The sequence below is a fragment of the Peromyscus eremicus genome, chromosome 7 (assembly GCF_949786415.1).
Source record: "Peromyscus eremicus chromosome 7, PerEre_H2_v1, whole genome shotgun sequence".
NCBI classification, from domain to species: Eukaryota; Metazoa; Chordata; class Mammalia; order Rodentia; family Cricetidae; genus Peromyscus; species Peromyscus eremicus.
In genome coordinates, this window is record NC_081422.1 from 22452699 (window position 1) to 22475612 (window position 22914).

Consider the following 22914-nt stretch of genomic DNA (forward strand, 5'->3'; position numbering starts at 1 on the left):
TGATTTCTTCATATTAAAGAAAAAAAGTTCATAATAAAATTTTTATTGCCTAAGTCTTAAGGCTCTTATGAAAGATACTGTTTCCCTGATTCCTTTCTTAGTACGTTTTCCATTTGTATATAGGAAGGCTACTGATTTTGGTATTAATTTTGTACCCAACTACTTTACTGAAAGTGTTCATCAGCTGTAGAAGTTTCCCTGGTGGAACTCTTACGGTCTTTTACATATATGATCATATTGTCTGCAAATATGAATACTTTGACCTCTTCCTTTCCTATTTGTATCCCTTAATCTCCTTCAGTTGTCTTACTGCTCTAGCTAAGACTTCAAGTTCTATACTGAACTGGTATGTAAAGAGCAGACAGCCTTGTCTTCTTCCTGATTTTAGTGGAAATGCTTTGAGTTTCTCTCTGTTTAGGATAATGTCAACCATATGCTTGCTGTAAATGCCTTTATTATGTTAAGATACCGTCCTTATATCCCTCATCTTTCTCATTTTTAGTAGCTGATAGAATTCCTGTTCTTGCACTATACCTGCTCTCTCCTGAAGCCCACATTTCCCTCCTAGGTGATTTCAGGTGTTCTTGAAGTTTTGTGTAGCGGTTCTGTAAATGGTCTGCATCACTTCCCAATTCCAGTGTTTCCACGTTTTCCTGAGCTAGAAGGTTAAAAGTTTGAATTGTGTCAAAATCTATATGCTGAAATCACAACCTCAAGTGGTATTAAGAGACAGGACCTGTGAAAAGCTATTAGATCATGATGATGGAGCCCTCACAAGTGGATTAGTGTCCTTATGAAAAATACCACAGTCTGGGGAATAGTTTAGAGATAGAACGCTTACCTATATAGGTGAGCCATCCAAGGTGGGAGGGAGAACAGGGGACGAGGTTGGAGGGAGATTGATTGATTGATTGATTGATTGAACGGACCTCTGGCTTTCAGAGCTTCTCCAGCTTTGCTGATGTTTTTAATCTGTCCTACTTCTCTTGGCTGCTGTTTTCAGCCATCATAGAACAGTTCCCCCACCTGTTTCCGTCATAGAACAGTTCCCCCCAGCTGTTGTTTCTGTCACAGAACAGTTCCCCCCAGCTGCTGTTTCTGTCACAGAACAGTTCCCCCCAGCTGCTGTTTCTGTCATAGAACAGTTCCCCCAGCTGCTGTTTTCAGCCATCATAGAACAGTTCCCCCAGCTGCTGTTTCTGTTACAGAACAGTTCCCCCAGCTGCTGTTTCCGTCACAGAACAGTTCCCCCAGCTGCTGTTTCTGACACAGAACAGTTCCCCCAGCTGCTGTTTCTGACACAGAACAGTTCCCCCCAGCTGCTGTTTCTGACATAGAACAGTTCCCCCAGCTGCTGTTTCTGACACAGAACAGTTCCCCCAGCTGCTGTTTCTGACATAGAACAGTTCCCCCAGCTGCTGTTTCTGACACAGAACAGTTCCCCCAGCTGCTGTTTCTGACATAGAACAGTTCCCCCAGCTGCTGTTTCTGACATAGAACAGTTCCCCCAGCTGCTGTTTCTGACATAGAACAGTTCCCCCAGCTGCTGTTTCTGACATAGAACAGTTCCCCCTAGCTGTTGTTTTTAAGCCACCACACAGTAGTGGGCTTGTATTGCAGGTTTCAATTACCCATGACAAATGACAGTATGAAGATATGAAATGGAAAATTCCATATAAACAATTCATAAATTTTAAGTTGTGCATAAATGTAATGGGAGGAGTAATCTGATGAAAGCTGGCACCACCCTATCATGTTCAGCCTGACTGTAAGTCATCTCTTTGTCCAGGGTAAACAACCTTTGCTGTAAACAACCTGTCTGTCAGTCACTAAGTGGCCACCTCTATTTCAGATGAATTGCAGGACTTTGCTGCTTAGGTTCAAGTAGCCCTGGCTGTATTTTAAGATGGTCATAAAGTATAAGATTAGAGATTCTGGTGACTTTATTACAGTGTATTGCTATAATTATTCTGTTTTATGATGTTATTATCCTTAATGCCTTACTGTGTCTGATCCATTTAACTTCGTTGTATGTGTCTATAAATAGGAAATGTCATATATGTAGGGATTACTCCTATCTGTGGTCTCAGGCACCCATTAAGCATCTTGGAATACATCTCCTCTGATAAGAAGATTATTATCTATTTAATGATGATATAACTGTATACTCGAAAGGGTCAGCTCTTGTGTACATTTTACACAATAAAGAACAAGTGAAACTGTGCTGTATCCATGAACAAGCTTGCTTATACTATTCCCATGCCTTAGAACGCATTCCCAGAACCACCTTCCCTGCGGCTCCACCACTGAATGCACTGAGCCATCTCAGAACTCCATGTTCCCTGGGAAAACCTAGGTTAAGAACTTCCAAGCTTCCTGATTCTTTCATATTTAGCAATGCCTGGTTTAGTAAATGAAAAGGCACTCAGTTACATCTGATTTACAATGAAGATTTTCTATAAATAGGCAGTAGTTTGTAAATATAAACGTGGCTCAGATGGTATTAGGGTGCATTTATATAAAAGTGTTTCCTTGCTTATCTGGCTTCCAAACCCTCCTTGATAACCTGTTTCATGTGGCTGTTCATTTTGACTTATGTTGCTAGGAATGTTCCAAACCATTAACCCAAGAGTGACTTTTTTTTATCAGTACACCAGTTTTTTATTGCTGTACTAATTTCCGAACATCATTCTTTGTGGTTTTACATAGCAACTGGGTTAATTAATCCCATTCCTGTTTGTTATTGCTTGTAATTGTTACATAAAACATTAAGATGCTTTCTCCCTAGTTTTCATTTTAATATACTTGTTTTGAACAGTCAGTGTGAATTGTACAGCACCTTTTGGTAGCAGAGGGCAGTACTTTAAAAAGACATTAAAGCTTTCTCCTTACACAAGACTCTCCCATCCTATCCTGGGCCTAGCCATGTGTGCTGTGCTCTGTGTAGCACTGAGTCACCGTGTTGTTGGGACTCTGACGGATGCTTCAATCCCAAATGTATCCTGTTTACTCGAGCCCAGTTGTAGCTCTGGCTGCACAGACAAATGAGGGTCCTCATGCCCATCTCTCGTTTCAGCACTGGCTGAGACCACACTGGGATGCACACTCTTAGAAAACTAAGTATCGCAGTCCCTCCAGGTCTCATGCAGTGGTGACTGCCAGACGCTCATCTGTGAGCCTACCAAGGATTGTCTACTGTTTAAAAGCCAGGCAGGAAAGGATCAAAAGGCCTTTTTTCTTTCTTTTTTTTTTTTTTCTTTTCTTTTACCTTTTTTAAGATTTATTTATTTATTATGTATACAGTGTTCTGCCAGCATGTATGCCTGAATGCCAGAAGAGGGCACCAGATCTCATTATAGATGGTTGTGAGCCACCATATGGTTGCTGGGAATCGAACTCAGGACCTCTAGAAGAGCAGCCAGTGCTCTTAACCTCTAAGCCATCTCTAGAGCCCTGTAAAAGGCCTTTTTTCTTTTACCTGGAGTGGCACCACCCTGGACATCAGGTGGTCAAAGTAAAGGTCCACTGCCTTAGTGAAGCCATGGTAAGTTGTTCTCAGCTTCATGTCAGGGTCTTGGAGGAGCCAGCTTGAAGAAGGAAAGAAAAGTAGTATTAGTGCCAGAGTCTGTGTGTCCCCTTCGGCAGGCTGATGAGCAGGGAGAAGGAAGCAGCTTCATACAGCTCAAGAATGAGTCAGGAGAACAAGTCAGGCCAGGATGAATCACCACCCCACCACCTCCAATTAGCTAAGAGGTCAGGAAGCTATGCACACAGTCCAGAGGCAAGCACACCACTGTGCCAGCCTGCACACTGAATGCCTTGGGAAGTTAAGAGTTCGACTTCATGGCTACAGCAGCTCTCACTGTCCACTGGGATGAAAAAAAAAAAAAAAAAAAAAGGCCTGGTTTTCAAGTATTTACACCGAAGACCCAAAACAGACATGGTAGAGCACCCCTAGAACGCCAGCACCCAGCTGAAGCAGGGAAATCATGAGCTTAAAACCAGCCTGAGCTAAATAGTGAGTTGGGTGGCCTATGTAAGACCCCGTCCCAAGGCAGGAAGAAGAGGCAAGGCCGAGAGGCTTACAAGTCACTGGGACTAGAGAGGCCGGGATTCAATCTTCCAGGATGAACCTGACTGAGCTGTGACATGCTGACTGAGCGACTCACGTGACTGGGCCCTGAAGTCTGCCACCAGGGCAGCAGCAGGAGGCCAAGATGACATCTTCCCTTAATCTGCTGTGGTCACAGATTCCAACAGAAACTCAACACCAGGGGCTAGTTCCAAAGCTAAAGTCAAAAGTACTTCCCATTCAAATGAAGTCCTGAAAAACATATTTTCTAGCAGGAGACTCTAAGGTCTCCCTTCCCCTAACTCAGAAACTCTGAAAAAGGACAGAAATGTATCAGGGACCGTCAGTTGGTGACGAAAGGCTGGCGGCAATGTCTCCTCTAGCTTCACCTACATGCCCAGATCTATCAAACACGCCTAGTTTCTCACTGCACTGACACCTTACCCTCCTGGAAAACCCCTGTGAATAGGCAGGAGCCCCTGACCACAGCAAAGGAGGGCAGATCCAAGAGTGAGAGTCCCTACTGCTTCTAATTTAAGACCGTTAAACCCTGCTGTCCTCCCGTGCCCAGCTCCAGCTGAGCCCGAGGGAAATGCTGACGGCGGCACAGGTGTCTAATCCGCAAGGAGGGGCAAGCGGCTCTGCCTCTGCCCACAGCTCTGTCTGGGACATTGTGCCAGATCAGATTCACGCTCACTACTGGAAAGGACACGAGCTGTACCCCTGATGGGAGGGCAGGCTTTGCTGGAAACCGAGCAGACAATGCCTGGGCATAGTACTTGTGTTGTGAGGATAGAGTTCCCCACACCACTTCCAGACCACGAGGTTCAGCCTTCTTTCCTCTGGAGACAGCACAGGTGGGTGGAGGGTTGTGGCTAGCCACCTGTGATTGACACCGTGAGGCCAAAGATGACAACACCAGTTAAGATAGAACCTATTTTGATGGAAAGTGAAGGCAGTCTTGCTGAGGAAGAGGAATGGATGTGGGCCCACGTGATAGATACCCATCTAGGCACCACTCCCAGAGTACATTGACCTTAGTGGGAACCACACTTAGAAGAACAGACCCAGGAGAACTGAGGACAGAAACCACAACACCAACTCCTCTATACTGCAGCAACACTTGGGGTTTTAATAAATCAGCAGGAATGTCTCTAAGAAACAGAGAGGGCAGGTTTGGTTTGCCTCATTCTGCAGTAAGGGCCACATCAGATAAGTAACCTGCCTGGGTGCCTCTCCAGAAGAATGGAATGCCTCCAGATAGATAAGCGTCTCGCTGCTGCCACCTGACACATGGAAAGACCCAAGGGGACTCGACAAGGGCACTAACTGCAGCATTCCTCCCGACGGCCCGTGTCAGTGACACCTGTTCAGAAAGGAAATGCTGCACAGAATGACAACTACCTTAAAAACAAAAACCAAGCCAACACCTGTAAGGGTCATGAATGGGCATCCAGACCCCTATGGCTACTCCAGAGCCCCACACTGCCCTTTCTCACCTGGGCAAGCCCCCGAGGTCAATCTCACTACAGATGTAGGGCCCTGGTCGCAGAATCACATACAGCCCAATCTTGGCAGCCAGCTGGATAAAGGCCCTAGGGAGGGAAAGAAAGTCAGCCCTGAGGATCCAGGATAAAGGCTAGATATGGGAGGAGCCATAGGCACGTGGGGGATCAAACTGTCCTGTTCCTCCCCTGCCCTTCTCTCTCAATCAGGGAACGTGGGTTGAGGAAGGCTTGGCCCCAGCTCAACACAGGAGGGGATTCCTGCACCAGATAGCGTCCAGAAGCCCTGGGAGCTGAGTATGCAATGGCTCCTTGCATCAGGACCATCCACACAGGATTTGTCAACAGGGTACAGGGCTTTGTCCCCAACAACAGCCTTGTTAGCCCAAAAGCAGCCCCAATTCCATCCCAAGCATATGGACCCCAACACAGAGTCTGATGAGATCTGTGATCTTGACCTTCTGGACTGTAGTGAAAGGGAGAGGTGGAGCCTATAGGCTGAGTCCCCTGGGTAACAAGTCACATTTGAGGAGCATCTAGGCCCTAAGTTCAGAACCTTTCTAAGCATGCTAAGAACAAGGCTCCAGACCCAGTCCTCAGAGTTTCTCAAAGTAGAGCCAAGACATGACATCCTGAGTTCTCTTTATCGACCCCAAGTAACTTCCAATCCCGAACCAGGTACAGAAGCACCGAGACCACATACTCCAGGTCCAGGTTCCCAGAGAAGTCGAATTTGCCTCTTTCTGGCTCATGGAGGTTCCAGGGCACATAGCTGTAAGAGACAAGATAACTGCGCCTGAGTTTGATCATTCACAGAAACATTTTCTCTCTAACACTCGTTATAATGGCTAAAGAGACAGTTTTCAATAACTTCAAACCTCGGGGACCAGACATGGGGACCACAGAGAATTCAAGGCAAGTCCTAGGAAGAATATCACATCTCCTTAGGAGGACAGAAAGTCAGCTAGACTTAGGTGACATATGAGCTACGTGGAGTAAAAGGTCTGGCTGTGACCCCAGGTTAGCTCACATTGCAGTATTCTCATGGCCTCTAGGAGTCCTCTAAGAGGTTAGACACATTACTTTCACCAGTGCTGTGACTGTCCTTTTAATAACTGTCTCCAAAGCCAGTTCATAAACCATTCAAGGTAGCCCACTCCCTTGATTTGTAGTCACATCTTTTATACCCGATAATGAAGCATTTCAACCTGGCAATCCTCTTTATTTCATAGAGACAGCACCAAATAAATGTTAGCAATTTTGAAAACAAAGCCATGGAAATATCAAGATTATCCCTCACTGGAATTTATTTATTTTTAAATATTCTTCTTTATGTGCATGTGTGTCTGGAGAGTGGGGTATGTGCATGTGAATGCAGGCTCCCACAGATACCAAAGGTACCTCTGGAGCTGGGGTGACAAGCAGGCTGTGCAGCGCCTAACATGAATGCTGAGAACCGAACTCTGGTCACTCTCAACTGCTGGGCCATCTCCTCCAGCCCCTAAGCCTACTTTTTAGATGACTTGCAGAGCCTACATTTCATCTTGTGTCTGCCATAGAAGAGTCACTAGGCTAGATGCAGGGATGACAGTCACAAAAATCCAAAGATCTTCCCAGAATACAGATGCTGAACTGATGACAGGCCACTACCCTAAAATGTGGGAAACAAAAGCTGCCTGTGAAAAAATGTCACCTGTTGATCTAGACAAAGTGGTGCACGCTTACAATCCCAGCATTCAGGACTCCACTCAAGGAGGACTGAGAGTTCGAAGCCAGCCTGGGCTGCACAGTTGAGAACCTTTCTCAAAAAAAGAAAATCACTGGTAGTATGTTTTTAGGACAAGAACAAAAAAAGAGAAGACACTAGTATGCACAACTACAATGGAAAAGTCATTGAGAAGAAGAGGAAGATGACCATTCTCCACTAGCCACGAAGGTCCAGGAGAAACTACACCTGCGGACAGCTTCAGAAACTGTGAAAAAGCAAGTTTATTTATTCAAGCCACAAAATGAATAAACAAATCATCTCCTGTATCTATCTATGCTCAACACACTCTCTCTCTTTCTTTCTCCCTCTCTCTCTCTCTCTCTCTCTCTCTCTCTCTCTCTCTCTCTCTCTCTCTCTCTCTCACACACACACACACACACACACACACACACACACACACACACGCAAAAAAAAAAAAAAAAAAAAAAAAAACACTACTACCTGGTTGCATCTCCTCTACCTCATCTGTAGGGAGTTCTATTGCAAACCTAAGCAAGCAGCTTGATCTGACTTCCTCTTAAAGCTCTCCTCCTGCAAGCACCAGGGCCCCCGGTTTGGTAGCCAGGCTTGGTGGAGTGATGAGAAAACAACACTTACGTGGTAAGGGTATTCAAGCCACAGGCTTTCATTTTGAGCAGGCGGTCCCTCCAGTATTCCTTGGGCACACGGAAATAGTGTATGGATCCCCCAAAAATCTGAAAGGTGGAGTCCTCCAGCACGAAGTCTGAGCCTTTTGTTCGAAGTCCCAGGCGCTGAGGCTGGAGCCATAGAGGAAGCAGAGTGCTCCACTTCAACCTGAAAAAGCAAAGACCTTCATGGAGCCTTGAAGTTCCCACAGTGGTGAGCACTGGCACAGAGATACACACTTTGTCCTTCTCTCCTTCACAAGTCCTCTGCTTTCTCTCTTTCACCTGCTCCCAGGGTGGCCAGGCAAAGCTCCCACCTTCCCACTTGGCCAAACCTTGGCAGGTGACTTTCTTCAGCACTACTTCCTGGGCTGGGCCCCACTGCAGGGGAAGTGCAAGCTGATGCTGCAACCAGGAACAAGACAGACACAACGTTCAACATGAAGACACGTAGGCTAAAAGGAGAGAGGATGAGGAAGGGTCATGCCACGTGGGGAACTGCCCTCTAGTGTCACAGACAGGGACAGTGCAGCTCACGAGCACCTACTATTGCCAGTTGTTCTAAAGCCATCAGACTAGACGTCAAAGCGATAGCTACCCACACAGTACCTCAGAGCCCCCTCATGGTCACAGCCGCCCACCTTGGGGTTCAGATACCTAGAAAGAGGCATCTTGGTTAAATGGTATCCATTCACTGACCAGATGGGAAGTTATTAATTATCGTCTGATAATCTAGCATCAACCAAGGGTTAACACAGAATGGCAGGGGCCCGCCCGGGAAGGCTATGGGGAAGCTGCAGATTATGAAAAGGTTCCTGTGAATGTCTGTCTCAGTGCTTGGCTGGCCCAGGGGAGCCCTCGACTTGTTCCTGTGACTTATACAACTAGAAGTCTCTCTTTATCTAGGCTCTAAGAAGTCACTAGGAAAAGTCAACAAGAACTGGTTTAAAACAAGTTGGAGACAGAAAATAAGACCATAAGAATATTTGGTGCAAAAGCAAGTTTGAGCTTTTTTCATTATAGATCCTGCAACAAGAGGACATACTGTCAGGCAGATTTAAAAAAAAAAGTTACCTGAGTGCCAAGAATTATGGGCCTGATGGCTCCAGAATAATCAGTTTACTAAGAGTGCAGACAGCACATGGGCATCACTGCCTACTTGGGGATTCTCTGGGACCATTCATGGACAATAAAAATTACTTTTGATCTGTTACTTCTGGCCTCTCACACCTCCAGCTTCCAAACCTGCCAGTAGCAGGTGGCAATTGAGCCACAGGAAATTGGCCCACCAGGAAACAAAGCACTAATGGGTGAGTCTCAGCTAGGCAAGGCCCCGAGGGCTTCGGCTCCAGAATGCTTCTTGCTACTGCTGTGCCTTTACATGTTTTCTGCTGCCACTTTTCTCTGGTATCTGGCATGGTGTGAATGGATGTGGGAAGGGGGATCCCCACTGACCTTAATGTAGTGTGATTATCTCATAGAAATATCCCGTTCTACTGGGCATTTTTACCTGTGGGCTATCATGAAGATGATTTCCTCCTAAGCTGTACTGTTTAACTGAAGCAATGATTTGATACAATAATAGTATCAACTTAAATAGAATTTTAATGATTGAGAGGGTTTTTAATAATTATTATAATAAGTGATTTCGATAGAGGTTAAGTTAGTGAGAAAATTAATATAGGTAAAAGCAGGATATGGTGTTGCCCTCACCCCTGCTAAAACAGGGCCTGCAGAAGATACAAAATAAGAATAAGGAAGTATCACGCAGCGAGGACATATGAGTTTCTCTTGAGGAGCTGTATAGACTCCTGCTTAGCTTAATAATTAAGAAAATAGTTGTGTCCCAGAAGCTAGACTAGCTCAAGTCCTTTTAATCTTGATGTTGGGAGATGTGTTCATGGGTTTCAGTGTGCATCATAGCTAAAACAAAGCTTTAAATATGACTTAAGATTAGGTTAAGATGTTTTTGTTATTGGTTTTGGGGAAGAAAATCTTGGGGAACAATGTAAAGTTTAAAAAGGCACATAGTTGAGTGAGTCACTCATTGAGGCCAATAAACAAGAACAAAGACAGCCCAGTTATTATTAGCTTATGTGCCTTTCTTGCTAGGATGAGTTGGTGGTCAAAGGTGATGATTAATTCCTTGTACCCATTTCTGCCCTCAGCTTCCTGGCATAAAAAACTGTTGATGAGTGGGCATGCACCCTGATGATTGAAAGTAGAGCTGACTGATTGGTTTTTTATATATGAAAGTTTAGATTTATGATTCTTTTAAGATTTTCCTAAGATTGCCTTTTAAGATAAATAATAAAGTGGTTGATCCTTTCCTGTAACCACAAAAATGCAGCCTGCCAGTAAAAGAACTGGCTGAGAAAAATACCTTGCTCATTTACACTCTGTTAATCTGTAACAAGTTGCTTGGACATGAATGTATGTGGGTTCCTGGGAATAATTTGTTTTTCATTGTGATACATAAAATGTAAGGGAAATGAGAAACATGTTATTTTTCACTTGTATTCATTGTAATCACTCACCCCCTCACCAGAGAACTACGTTTTACTCCCTCAGACAGAAAAGTCAAGTTGAGTGATTAGTTCGCCAACTCCATGGATCCCCCTCAAGCCCTGAGCTGCTGAAGGCCAGTCCTCATGGCAGCAATACAAACCCATACAGGACTCCACTTCTGTTTAGTCATCTAACCTGTGACCTAATCTCTCTCTCTCAGCAGAAAAGCTTCATGTTCCAGCAAATGACTGGCAGATGACATCTGAGGACTCAACCACCTTCTTAGTGGGATGAAAACAAAAACAGCATTTGGAAGTAGATCTAGAGGTGAGTTCCCTGGTAGTACTCTCACCCTAAACTAATGACTCCAGTTCTATGGGTGAGTTTCTTCTGTGGAATGGGGCTGATGCCTGTCTCTACCACTCAGAAAGGCCATTGAGAGGGTTAGGTAAAAATAAAATACCCTGTGGAGTACGATAAAGGAGTTTCACCATTATTTGAAAGCAACTCGTGTTAGTGAGCTCTCGTGGCACAAAGAACAGTCTCGGTACATTTAAAGACATTAATATGAAATAATCCCATGGTTGCCACTCCCCTATTTTAGTGGAAAACACTTTTGGTGCTAAACTTTGTGTCAGGTTATCTCATTACAGCGCCAAAACTGTCGCACTGAAAGATCTATCCAGTGAGATCCTCTCCACCAATCCAATCCCCCTGCCAGCATGTAATTTATTCCAGCCAAGGGCCAAACCCTGCCTACCACCTGTCTATGCAAAGCCTGCAACACAAAAGTGGTTTCCACATTTTTAAATGATTGAAAAGAACCAAAAGAATAATATAATAATAATCTTTTAATATGTTTCTAATATAATAATATTTGGAAACATATTAAAAGAATGACACAAAAGTCACATTTCAGTGCTCATAAATAATTTTACTGACACACTACTACTTCCACCTTCTATATATGGATGGCTGCTTCGCACAGGGAAGCAGCTACTGTGGAGACTGTGTGGCTCACACTACCGATTAATGCCTGACCCTTGCCAGGAACCCTGAAATCTCTATCCTAGTTGAGGAGTCCTGGGTAATTCAAATGAAACCCTGAGGTTCCCACTACCCCCAGCCCAGACCACCCCCGCAGTAATTCTCAGCAGGATCCTTTCTTAGGCAGTAGGCTCTGACAGTTTGAGCAGTTTTCCACTTGTGCATCTCCCTTGGTTTGAGGACACTTCCTCTGAAGAACACACTCTGCTTTACTTGTCTGCTCACCTACCCCCACACACACACACACACACACACACACACACACACACACACACACACACCCCTGCTAGACTTGCCAGGCTACTGTGAGATAGTTTCTTTGTCTTTAAAAGTCTTGAAAGGGGACACAATGACAGTCTGGTTATGAAAATATACATACACACACAATCTCATTATTTTTAAAGACATTTATAATACATGTCAGTGATCACTTTATCGGGTAGCGATCTTTGTTCTCTGGACAGAACTTGAAAAAAAAAAAACATCTCTAAATGTTGGCCAAAGTTCACATCGTTCATCCTAACTTCTTACTTTCCTTAGTGAGCACCTATAAATTTCTGTTTATGGGTGCAAAAGAGTCCGTTCTGCTAAGATGGACAGAGCTGGCTGGAGGCAGGCTCTGTGACATTCCTCACAAATAACAAACACTCTTCTCTGCGCCCTAGTTGGTGACCAATGCAGGCTGACTTCTCTGGGTGTGGTCTGCAGACAGAAAAGTATTTCCATGTGAAGCTTGTTGGAAATGCAGAAATCTGAGACCTACTGAACCAAAACCTGCACTTTAACCAGATTTCCAAGGTTAGAGACAAGTGCCCTGCCATCTGCACTTTCCCCTTCAATGTGTGCTCTCTCTCTCTCTCTCTCTCTCTCTCTCTCTCTCTCTCTCTCTCTCTCTCTCTCTTTCTCTCTCTCTAACACACACACACACACACACACACACACACACACACACACACACCATTTTTCCTATGATGAAATGAAACAAGAAATCAGTAAGAGAAGTAAAACTACTAAATTCACAAACATGTAGAAACTGAACAACACTCTTAACCAACAAATGGGTCAAGGAAAAAAACACTAAGAAATCAGAAAATGTTTGAGATGAAAAACAAAACCACAACACAGAAAATATACAGCTCCAGTCCAAATTTTCTTGAACTCCACAGTACCACGAGCCAATTAATGACTTGATATCTTTATTGCAATGTATAGCAAGCACATTGGTTGGCTGCCGCTCCCCCGATGTATCTCTTTCTCTCCTCTCCTCCACCAACAAACTCCAACTTCCAGTTGTTCAGGACCAGACGCTGGAGTCATCCTTACCACTGCTTTCTTTTTCTCTTTGTCTTTTTATGTGCTATCGTTTTCTAGATTTTAAAAAAAAGATCCTCACTGCTTGTCAAGAGATGGGAAATAAACACTGCAAACAAACAGCTAACTTGCCAAATTCTGAATTCTAGAAAGTTCCATTTTTTTTCTAGAAATGTTCTGCTAGCCTACTAGGCAAAACATCAACACCTCTGTAAAAGGGATGACTTCAATGAGATAACAAGGTGGTAAATGTTGGGTTTCTCCAGAGAATTCATTGTGAGAAAAATGAGATGACGCAAGTGGGATCTTCATGTTCCAAACTCCAGGACAAAACTCCCTGCAAATAGTTATTAGCACTAATCATGATCATTAATACTAATGATCACCATATTAAGAACAACCCCATAATTTCCTGAGTAATTAACTCAGTAAGATTAGAATACAGGAAATGCCAACTGTGTGGTTCTGACTGGCTAGTTTAAAGGTCAGAGGGGCTTTCCTCCTAAGTTAAGCTTGTTACCAAGGAGCTAACCAAACCCTGGGGAGCCCAGTGTGTCTTGTTTTCCTTAGCGAGCAGTTCATTCATGATAACATTTTCTTGGATGAAACCAGAGGCACCTGCCTTTCTTCTAGAACTTCTGTTGCTTTTGTATCTTGACTTCATTTTAAGGAAGCATTTTGGCCACAGGGCTCTGCTACTGCGAGCCGCAGGAAAATACAATGGAATTCAGCTACTACTACAAAAGCTACTACTTGGAAAGGTCAAGGACTTTTCCGAACGTCAAGCCATAGCTTAAGAAGTCTTGGTGATATTTTAGTTTTTGTATATAGATTAGCCGATACCTGCAATGATTTTCTTGTATGCTATGTACACTTCCAAGAACTCATAACTGTGTATTTTATCTGAAATACCTATCAAAGATCCAAGGCCAAACGACCTCCTGAATTAAGGTAAATTAAACTCGGTCTCTGTGAGTTCGAGGCCAGCCTGGTCTCCAAAGCGAGTTCCAGGAAAGGGGCAAAGCTACACAGAGAAACCCTGTCTCGAAAAACCCAAAAATAAATAAATAAATAAATAAATAAATAAATAAATAAATAAATAAATAAATAAATAAATAAACTCGGACCCTCCTTTCTTATATAGCCTTAGTGGTATTTATACTAACATTATAGACTCCTAACATTTACCTAACCACTTCTAGGAATGTAGTTTGAGCACATAAATTCCTTTTCTGATGTATTAACTGATTTTAGCTCTGAGTTGACCTCCTCCTTTACCACTCCCCTTTTGGGTTGTAAAAGAAAACCTGACGGTCACTGCTGGAGGAAAAGTCTTGTCTGCCTTTATGACCCTGTAAGAATTCAAGCCTGGTGACCTTGCTTTAGCTAGAGCACTGCTATTGCATGGGTGTATAACTGTAAACCTCAGAGACGGGGAGAGGATTTTGACTGGAGAACTAGAAGAATAAGATGGAAGATGAGGAACAGCCAGATAGGAAAGAACGAGATGAGAAAGCCCAAGATGGGGCAGAACCAAGATGAGAGAATTAAGATAAACTTAGAGGGGAATGGTAGATAAAGGTAGAGAGAAATCAGGCAAGAAAGGAGCTAGGCACGAGAACAGAACTGAAGCTGTGTAGATAGGATTTTATCCCAGAGGAATAAGTAGACAGACAAAGAGCATGGTGTACTTAGATTCTTTTCCTGAAAATAATTTGCGCCGTTTGTAGCTTCTCTTCTGGGCCCCTGGGAAGAAGATGATTAAGCTCTGCCTTGCAGCCTTAGGCCTGCTCTGCATAGTCCTGTTCTGTTCTTCCATCCAGAAGAAAGGGTGGCCATGCTCACAGTCTAGATAAAGGCCCTGGACAAAGATGTGTGTATGTGTGGATTCCTAATGGGGCCTCATGCAACTCATCCCACTGGTGGCAAGTGAAACACACAGTATTCACTGTAGCTGTCGAAGGCTACAGATGCAGAAACAGGCTATGGTGGAAACATGAAGGAAGCCAGCCCTGGGAGGACGTCTCATCAGGCTGTGCCTTGCAAAAGAGCAGGGTGAAGGGTGAAGCCTCTTGATACTTGGCCACTGATAACTGAAGCGGGTCATGAGGACATGAGTATAGAACAGGTCCCAGCCAGAAAGTATGCACCTGGACATAAGATGTGTTGCTGTGTGGCTGTGTTTAGAAAGGGCAGAGGAGCGGGTCACAAGTTACCATCTCTTTCACTCTGAATGGGCCCATTAATGGATTGTCAACTGTCAAAGGAGATCTTGTAGGATGCTGGGGTGGGAGGAGACCAGATCCTGCCACTTCCTGAACAAGCTCCTTGAATGACATTTGCGAATCAGAATGATTTGGGAGTGCCTGTCTCCATGCCAGAGGATTCTCCATAAATCCTGCAGACACTGATCAGCAATGGTGCTCAGTGGGCCTAGGAAGCTTCATTAAAGACACAGTCACCTCCTTCAAGCATCCATTCACCACAGTCTGACCAGACATAGATGGGCCGGGATCCCCACAAGTGGTTGCAACATAGACATCAGAACAGCTGCTGGTCCTGATGATCAGAGGCAAAGGCCAGGCAACACATTCCCTGTAGTAAGCTGGCCACCCACAGCAGCAGTCTCGAACTTACTGACCCCAAGGGCTGATTACTTTGGTAATAAACATAACATGTTGTCTGAGATAAGAGCCTACAGGTTCAATTTTCAGATACACTGTGAGCTCTCTAGGGCCTCCTGAACCAGAGACACAACTGAACTCAGTTCAGGCATCATACTGGCAGAAAAACCAAGCGAATACCCACTGCCTCATTCATCCCAGTGGCCGGGCCAGAGACCACAATTTTACATGGCAGGTACATTACAATGTCCAAAGACCTCACTATACACACAGCGAAATTTCCTCCCATCAGCTCCCATATGGCTCAGCTTATTGGATATATGCCCCTTAACCAAAGCCCAATGCTTTGGACTCTTACTTTGCTGGAAGATTCATCAAACACAACCCACCCCCACCCCATCCCTGAGTACAAGGATCTGGACTTTTGAACCCCAAAGTGTGTGCTTTCTCCAGAGACACAGGCATTGCTGCAACCCTGGTATCTCTGCTTTTCCCTTTGAAAGAAACTAGACTGATTCCCTGGCTATAGATGTCTTTGTACTTGGCCCTAAGACAGTACTGTGCTTCAGAGGGCAACATTTTCTAAATACTGTAGGAAATAGATACACGAAGAATCGTGTAGTAGACCAATACCTTGAGACCCAGAAATGAAATAACAGAGACCTTTCAGTAATTTACCACCTAGCAAAAGCCAAAACTACAAGGGTCTCCTTCAATACTGTACTTTTACTGTGACCAAAAAAAAAAAAAAATCCATCAACAGCCTCATAAATCAACAAATTAGTGTATCTCAGCCTAAAGAGAAGAGAAAACTGATAACCCAGAAAGATTCCTGGTCTTTTATAATAAGCCTATAGGGATGTTAGGGGAGTCAAAATAGAATACCCTTCTGACGCAGGAAACAGTGCAGCTGTGTTAAGTGTTTTAAAACCTATTTCTTGAGATTATGTCACAAAGGTATATAATAAACACAATAATTTTTTATAAAATCTCAGGAATCTATATTGTCCTACATACAAATTAAAAAGAATTTCCTCCCTTAGCCCAGGGAGTTTAGCTCAAAATGTCCTTTACATGACCCAGGAGAAATGGAATATCCTGTTTTGGAAGAATGTACCAAGACTTAAAATTAATATCTGTTATGGTCAGCAATTCTACTTATAGAAATCCACCCATTGTGTATTCATTGCAGCTGTTTACTTCAGTAGCTAAAAGACTAAGAACAATCAATGTCCATCAACTGGAGAATGCAGAAATGAATTATGTATCTAATGGACAAGTGGGGAGACAGTTCAGCTATCCTCTCATGTATGCACACAACACATCTGGAAGAGTCTGTCACCAGCAACTGTCTCTGGTGGGAAAGAAAAGGAAGCTAAGATACAGGATTTTCTTTTCACTAATCCTCCCTTTATCCTCCATGTTTACTAAGCACCGACTCACAAATTAAACACATGTTTTTTCTTGAAATGGGAAACACCAGTATTGTACTGAGTGTCATCAAAGGAGCCATGAATATCAGCTAAGTATCCCCTGGGCAAACCCCAGGCTTCCTCCCCATGAGCCTTGAAAACCATCCCTGCCCTTTCATCCCAGGAACAGTCCCAGGAACATCATCAGTCCCACATGAGGGGAACTCTCTTTTCAACATGGCGTTAATATCCAGAGCAATAGATTCAAGCAAAACTATGAGACTGGATGGAGTACAAAACATCCCAAGAGCAAAAGCACTTTGCCCCTGCCGGAGGGGGCAAGTTAGGAAGGGAGAACTGTCATCTTAGCAAAGATTAACTGACAATGTTTCCCTTGACTAGGGTGGGAAGAACCTTTCCCACCCTTCTGGTACACCTGATGCTGATGTGACGCTGTTCTTTGCTCCCATCAAAAGTGCTGAAGTTCTAAGAGAACTTCCGTCTCCTTCAGAGACTGGCTAAGGTGGTTTCATAAAAATCCTAGTGCAACCCCACTCTGCCAGCACAGCCTAACTCAGATATCTTACCTCTCCTGAACTGTGAGCCACTTCCCAGGTAGCTTTGCTTCACCACTTACTTGTATGGTGACTGCCTGCCCAGAGACACTTTCCAGGTTCTAAAAACTTTACCCCTAAAAGATGAAAGGGACAGCACTCAAGAGTTGGAACACTCTGGGGTCTGTGACTCATGCCTCAGAGTGGAGTCCTCAAGTTCGAAAAGCTCATAAAATCAGTAACTTCACAGAAGAGACACACAATTTGTCCACAGATCACCTCTGGAAAGCACGTTTATTTCATATTTTTTTTTAAATGCAGCATCATAGCTAAGTTATCCACTTTTAGCAAGGAAGAGTTTGAGAGGAAGACACCAGGGCCTAGAAGCTGGAGACCGGGGGTATAGGAACAGGAACTAACAAAGAGCTGAGAGGAGAAATGAAACCATGAGGCTGAAAAACCTAAGGGAGCCCTCTAATTCCTGTTCACTCCCACCACCACACACACACACACACACACACACACACACACACACACACACCTAGTTTGGACAGATAAGATCTCATATGCAGAGCTGACTGAATTGTCACCCAGTGAAGCATTTAGATGGAGGGAGAGGTCATAAAAAGACCACGCCTTGATCGGATCGAATAGGCGTTCTTGTGTGGGACTGAGCGGAAGGAGACAGAAAGGAGGGCCGCCTGCTCAAAGCCGAGGCTCACACCGGTACCACAGGCTACTTACCACTCTCAAGTGAAAAGAAGCCACACCAAAGGAAAAGACACACCTCGGATAACATACAGGGTCACGGAAAAACCCCCAGTGGATACTGGGTACTCCAGAGGAAGACGTGGGGGGGGGAGGGTGACAGTGGGGTACAAAAGAATTCAGGGAGAAGGAGGAAGATGGCTAGTTCCACTACTTTTCATTGTGGTGGTATTGTCCTGTGTTATCTATATCAAAGCTGATCAATCAACTATTAACACTTCATTGGATAACAATTACATTTCTATATATAAAGATAGCTTTTAAGAAAAGACATTATTTAGAGCAAAAAAAAAAGTTGAATGAAATCTCCCCCCAAAGTCATTTCTTAGTCCTTCTCTCTCTTAAATGTGATATAATCAAATAACTATTATTGACTATGAGCCAACCGAAGGAAAAGTAGGAGAAAATGAAATGTTACACCCAAACACCTTACCCACGGCCACCTCCAAATGCCTGCTGTCGGGGTCCAGGAAAATGGCTGGTCCTGACGGCTGGGCTCCAGAGCACTGTGAGCAGAGCAGCCAGTTCCCATGTGACCTATATTCCACTGGCCACACCAACATTCCCCAACAACCGCTGGGAGAGGCACCCACCCACCCGCTCAGCTAATGACACAGTCAAAGCTGGGGTAAGCCAGGAAGAGACAGCCAGTTTGTTATTTTTGGCTCCAGAGCTATTAAGGTAACTCATAGTCACCGGTGTCCCACACAAGTTTGACAGAAAGAACTGGGCAGGAAGCACGTGTGGGAATGACACAGTCCAAATGATGCCAGAGACTTGTATTCCCAAGGGATCCCCAAAGATGGCCCTGACCATAGGTCAGAGCCTCTCTGCCCTTCCTCACCTGCTGAAAAGGAAGGAGTCGGGAAGCAACTTAGCATTTCAGCCTACTTTCCAGGCTTGAGTCACCACTATGGATTCTCTGCGGCTATTCCTGACCCACTCCACAGCCCCAGCCTGATTCCTGCCATGGCCATCTTGCCTGGGTGGGGAATCAGTTCCTCAGCTGTGAGAAGGTCAGGCTTCTTAACAGTCCAGTCACTTACCTGACACCCTATCAGTGCCCTGCCAGGGGCCAAACACCCTGCCTCCTCCCCACATATTTTCCTGAGGACTATGAGAAAATGCTACCTGACCAGGTCCATCCCTTCCAGAGTGGCCCTTATAGTCACCTGCCTCAGTCACCTGCAGGGACAGCTGTACTTCTGAGCAAAAACAAGCAAACACCTCTCTGGAGGCCCAGCTCCATGACTCCCTGCTCTAGATAGGAGCTCCTGGTGCCTCATCCCTGAGTGATTCTTCTAGTGTGGCATCAAGCCTGCACCTGGGGAAAGCTGAGCATTTGACAGAGGCCATGACCAAACTTCAAAGCAAAGGCAGTCAGAAGGAAAGTGTTTGGAACAACTAAGGAAATAAAATGACTTAAGAGTTTCTTGGGCTCCAGAATGAGAAAAGATCATTTTCTTCTCCCAAACAATATAATGACATCCTCTCAGTAACAAAGGGGAGTAAGTCTTGAAAATATGTCCACGGTCAATGTGAATTTTCCAAATGTGTTCTCATGGCAGCAAAAAGCACAGATCTTCATCTAAAAAGAAGAAAGTCCCTGCCTTCCAGAGTTCACGGAAGTGAAGGGGAAAGGGAATGGCGCTGATGGCCACCACTAGCTCCCAGGGCTGGGCCTTCAACTCAAATCAACTGCCACAACATTCCATGCCTGCTTCCCAGCAACACTGGAGATTCTGAATATGCAAAGCGGCAGGCATCGACCTGGAAGAGCGGCAGGACTGTAGGCTCCTATAAATAGACATGCTTTGGAAAACTTCTCGAGTGCATCACTAGAAAACTTGCTCACGGGCAGTGGGAAAACCATTCTTCCAGTGAACACCACTGACTGCCACAAGCCGCAGTTTATAAAGGGGGGGAAGGAGCAGCCAAAAGTGAAGGGGGGAAGTGGAGACATCTACTTATAAACAGCAACGTGGTGCACATCAATCAGGGCTGAGAGTCTCCGGAGAGGCCCACCGTGAGAGCTCTCAGGACTAAGTCCACCTTAGCGTGGCATCAAACACTGACTCTGCAGAGCAGAGACTTCCAGCTTGGGAGGAAATGTGGGGGACTGAGAGAAAAGCAGAGGGGGCTACATGAAGCAGTAATAGGGGCGCCTGAAGAGGGATGTGAAGGTCAGTTCTGCCGATCTCTCCCCAGGACTGGACGTGTCAATGAACAGCAGAGACCGGCAAGCACCAAGTGTGGAGCGCTGGGAAACACAACGCACTGACCCCTAGGGACTGATAGGGCAGTGCCTGCCTGGTGTTACCCAGAGGCAGGATGTGAGTGACTGGAAGCTCAAAGGGACTCCGGGCTGTTGGAGCGCTCTAAGGACAGAAGAGATTAGGGTCGCGGTTTCCCAGGCTTGTGGCAAACTAGAAACGGAGGCGTTGGGCTGGGACCAGAGGAGTCCCGCAGGTGCTGGGCGGGGCTCTCTCTCACCTGCGGAGCACCAGGAAGCTCACGGTCAGCAGCAGCAGGAGTCCGAGTGTGCGGCCCGGCCTCCGCCGCAGGCTCCACGTGGGCATCGCGCGAACGCTGCGGGTAGACACCCGGGTTCCCACTCCAGCAGCACTCCGCGGCGCGCCAAAGCCTTGGCCGGGTGGGGCGGGGCCGCACACGGGTCACCCGGGCAACCGTGCTACGGCCAGCCCCGCCCGCTGGCGCCCATTGGCTGAGATCTGAGGCCACGCCTCCGCGCCCGGGCCTGGCACAGACCAGGGACCCCGCCGCCGCCAAAGGCGAAACAAGGCCAGGGAGGGCGGGGCGGGGCAGGAGAGGGGCGGGGCGAGGGAGGAGAGGGCGCGGTGGTCTCAGCTCAAGCCCAAACTTGTTGGGGTTCCCCAGAGTTCCCTGAGTTTAGGCAGGAATCAGGTACCTAATAGTTACCAACTTCCTGGGTCTGCCTGCCTCCCACTCTGAGTCGCAGAGGCACTTAAATACAGAGTCTTTTCCTGCATGTGAAATGCAGACAGGTGCAGAACTACTGGACCTGTGTCGCTGTGTCTTTGAATACTCAAACTCTGGGGACAGTCACTCCCCACAGCATTATAGTAAGAAGCAAGGATTAAGTGTGCCTGACAAGAAGGTGCAAAGAAGAAGAAAAAAGGGCCTTTTAAAACAACTCAAAGTTTGAAAAAGAAAAATGGTGTTGAAGTAACAACTCATGTTAAAAGCCAGGACACTAGAATTTCCTTAAGACATTTGATGGCTGAGTGTAGTTCGAGTTTCAGAAGCTCTAAGGTGAAGACCAAAATATTCTGCTCATGGTTCCACGGACTGGTTCAGGCCCTGACTCCCAGCGTATTCAACTTTTACTTTTGAAAGAATCATACAGTAGATTTTACATATTTGACTGGAATGATGGCAGGCTGTTAACAGCAGAAGTCCTGAATCCGTTTCCTAGTGTCCACACCAGTGGTTCACAACAGCCTGGAATTCCAGCTCCAGCGGCTCCAGTGCCATTTCCTGGCCTCCACTGGCACCTACACTCAGACCTGTGTGTGTGTGCACGTGCGTGCGCGCGCGCGCACACACACACGCACACACACTCACATAATTGAAAATAAAACAAAAAATAATTATTACATTTTAGGAAAGGCTGGATATAGTTACTCTGACACAGAATCGTCCCCAAGGACACCATGTGACATTTGGGTGGCATTTATGCTTCAGCATAAGGCAGTTTTTCAGATTGTGGGTCTGTAGAGTATCTCTCCAGCTGCAGTCTGAGTTTTGCACTAACACGTGAGGCTGGTAAGTATTAAGAGAAATTTCAGTTCTAAAAACAAAAATAAAAAGCTTGCTTTTGCCTCCCCTTCCTCCAATTTACTACTTTAGCAAGTATTTAGCTATTTAAGAAAAAAGGATCCTTCTTGACGTTACATGGACCAAGTGTCAGGGGTTGGCCAAGATATCTCTCTGCTCGGGGGGAGCCATGTCCAGTTATGGTGGCGAGTGTCAGGGCTCATAAGGAAAGAAAATAAGAATACGGGGGAATTTCTGGGACTAAGTTAAGACCAGTTCAAGCATAGACAACAAGGAAACAGGAAATCCTAACATGAAAATTTTAGCCCTGGAAAAAGAAAAGAACTAAGTTGAGAGCCAGACAAGCCTCCGAAATCCAAATAATGTGGTAACAGCCCTGGAAGGAGCCTGTGTACACCCACGGAATGCACAGAACTACGTCTGTGGCCTTCATAGTCCAAAACCATCATTCACAACCTCAGCCTTTGGAAGACTGGGTGACCATGATCTAACTCAACACCATCATATTCATTTAAAAATGTGTCAACAAGGGCTGGGGAAGGCTCATGGGGCCTCAACCCTACACGAAGAACTACAGGAAACTAAGGAATGCTGAGAACATAAGAAATAGTCTTCTCCAGGGAAGAACACACCAATTGGTTATCCAGTATGAAACAGTCAGGCCTGAAAACACATGCACACAAGTATGTTTTATACACTATTCATTGTGCAGATTGAGCAGGCTATATTTATGTTTCTGTGTGTATGTGTGTGTAAGTGTGTAACAACAATGCAAAAAGAGACCCTGAATTTAAAAGAGAACAAGGAGGGATATATGGGAGGGTTTGGGGTAAGGAAATAAGGAAAAGGAAGCAGGAAATGATGTAATTACATTATAAACTCAAAAAATTTTAAATAAAA

General features: G+C 45.1%; 1 protein-coding gene across 1 annotated transcript in view; it reads right to left on the reverse strand.

The window, feature by feature from the left end:
- The window catches only part of LOC131914822 (beta-galactosidase-1-like protein 2), a 43348-nt gene extending 22516 nt beyond the window's left edge, over positions 1-20832 (reverse strand). The window contains exons 1-5 of the mRNA XM_059267536.1: positions 20689-20832; positions 7943-8140; positions 6281-6349; positions 5572-5667; positions 3479-3587 (exon numbers count right to left, since the gene is read on the reverse strand). Of these exons, the coding sequence (XP_059123519.1) occupies positions 3479-3587; positions 5572-5667; positions 6281-6349; positions 7943-8140; positions 20689-20774 (558 nt within the window). The 5' untranslated portion in view covers positions 20775-20832. The remainder of the gene's footprint in view (positions 1-3478; positions 3588-5571; positions 5668-6280; positions 6350-7942; positions 8141-20688) is intronic.
- Between the last annotated feature and the right edge of the window lie 2082 nt (positions 20833-22914).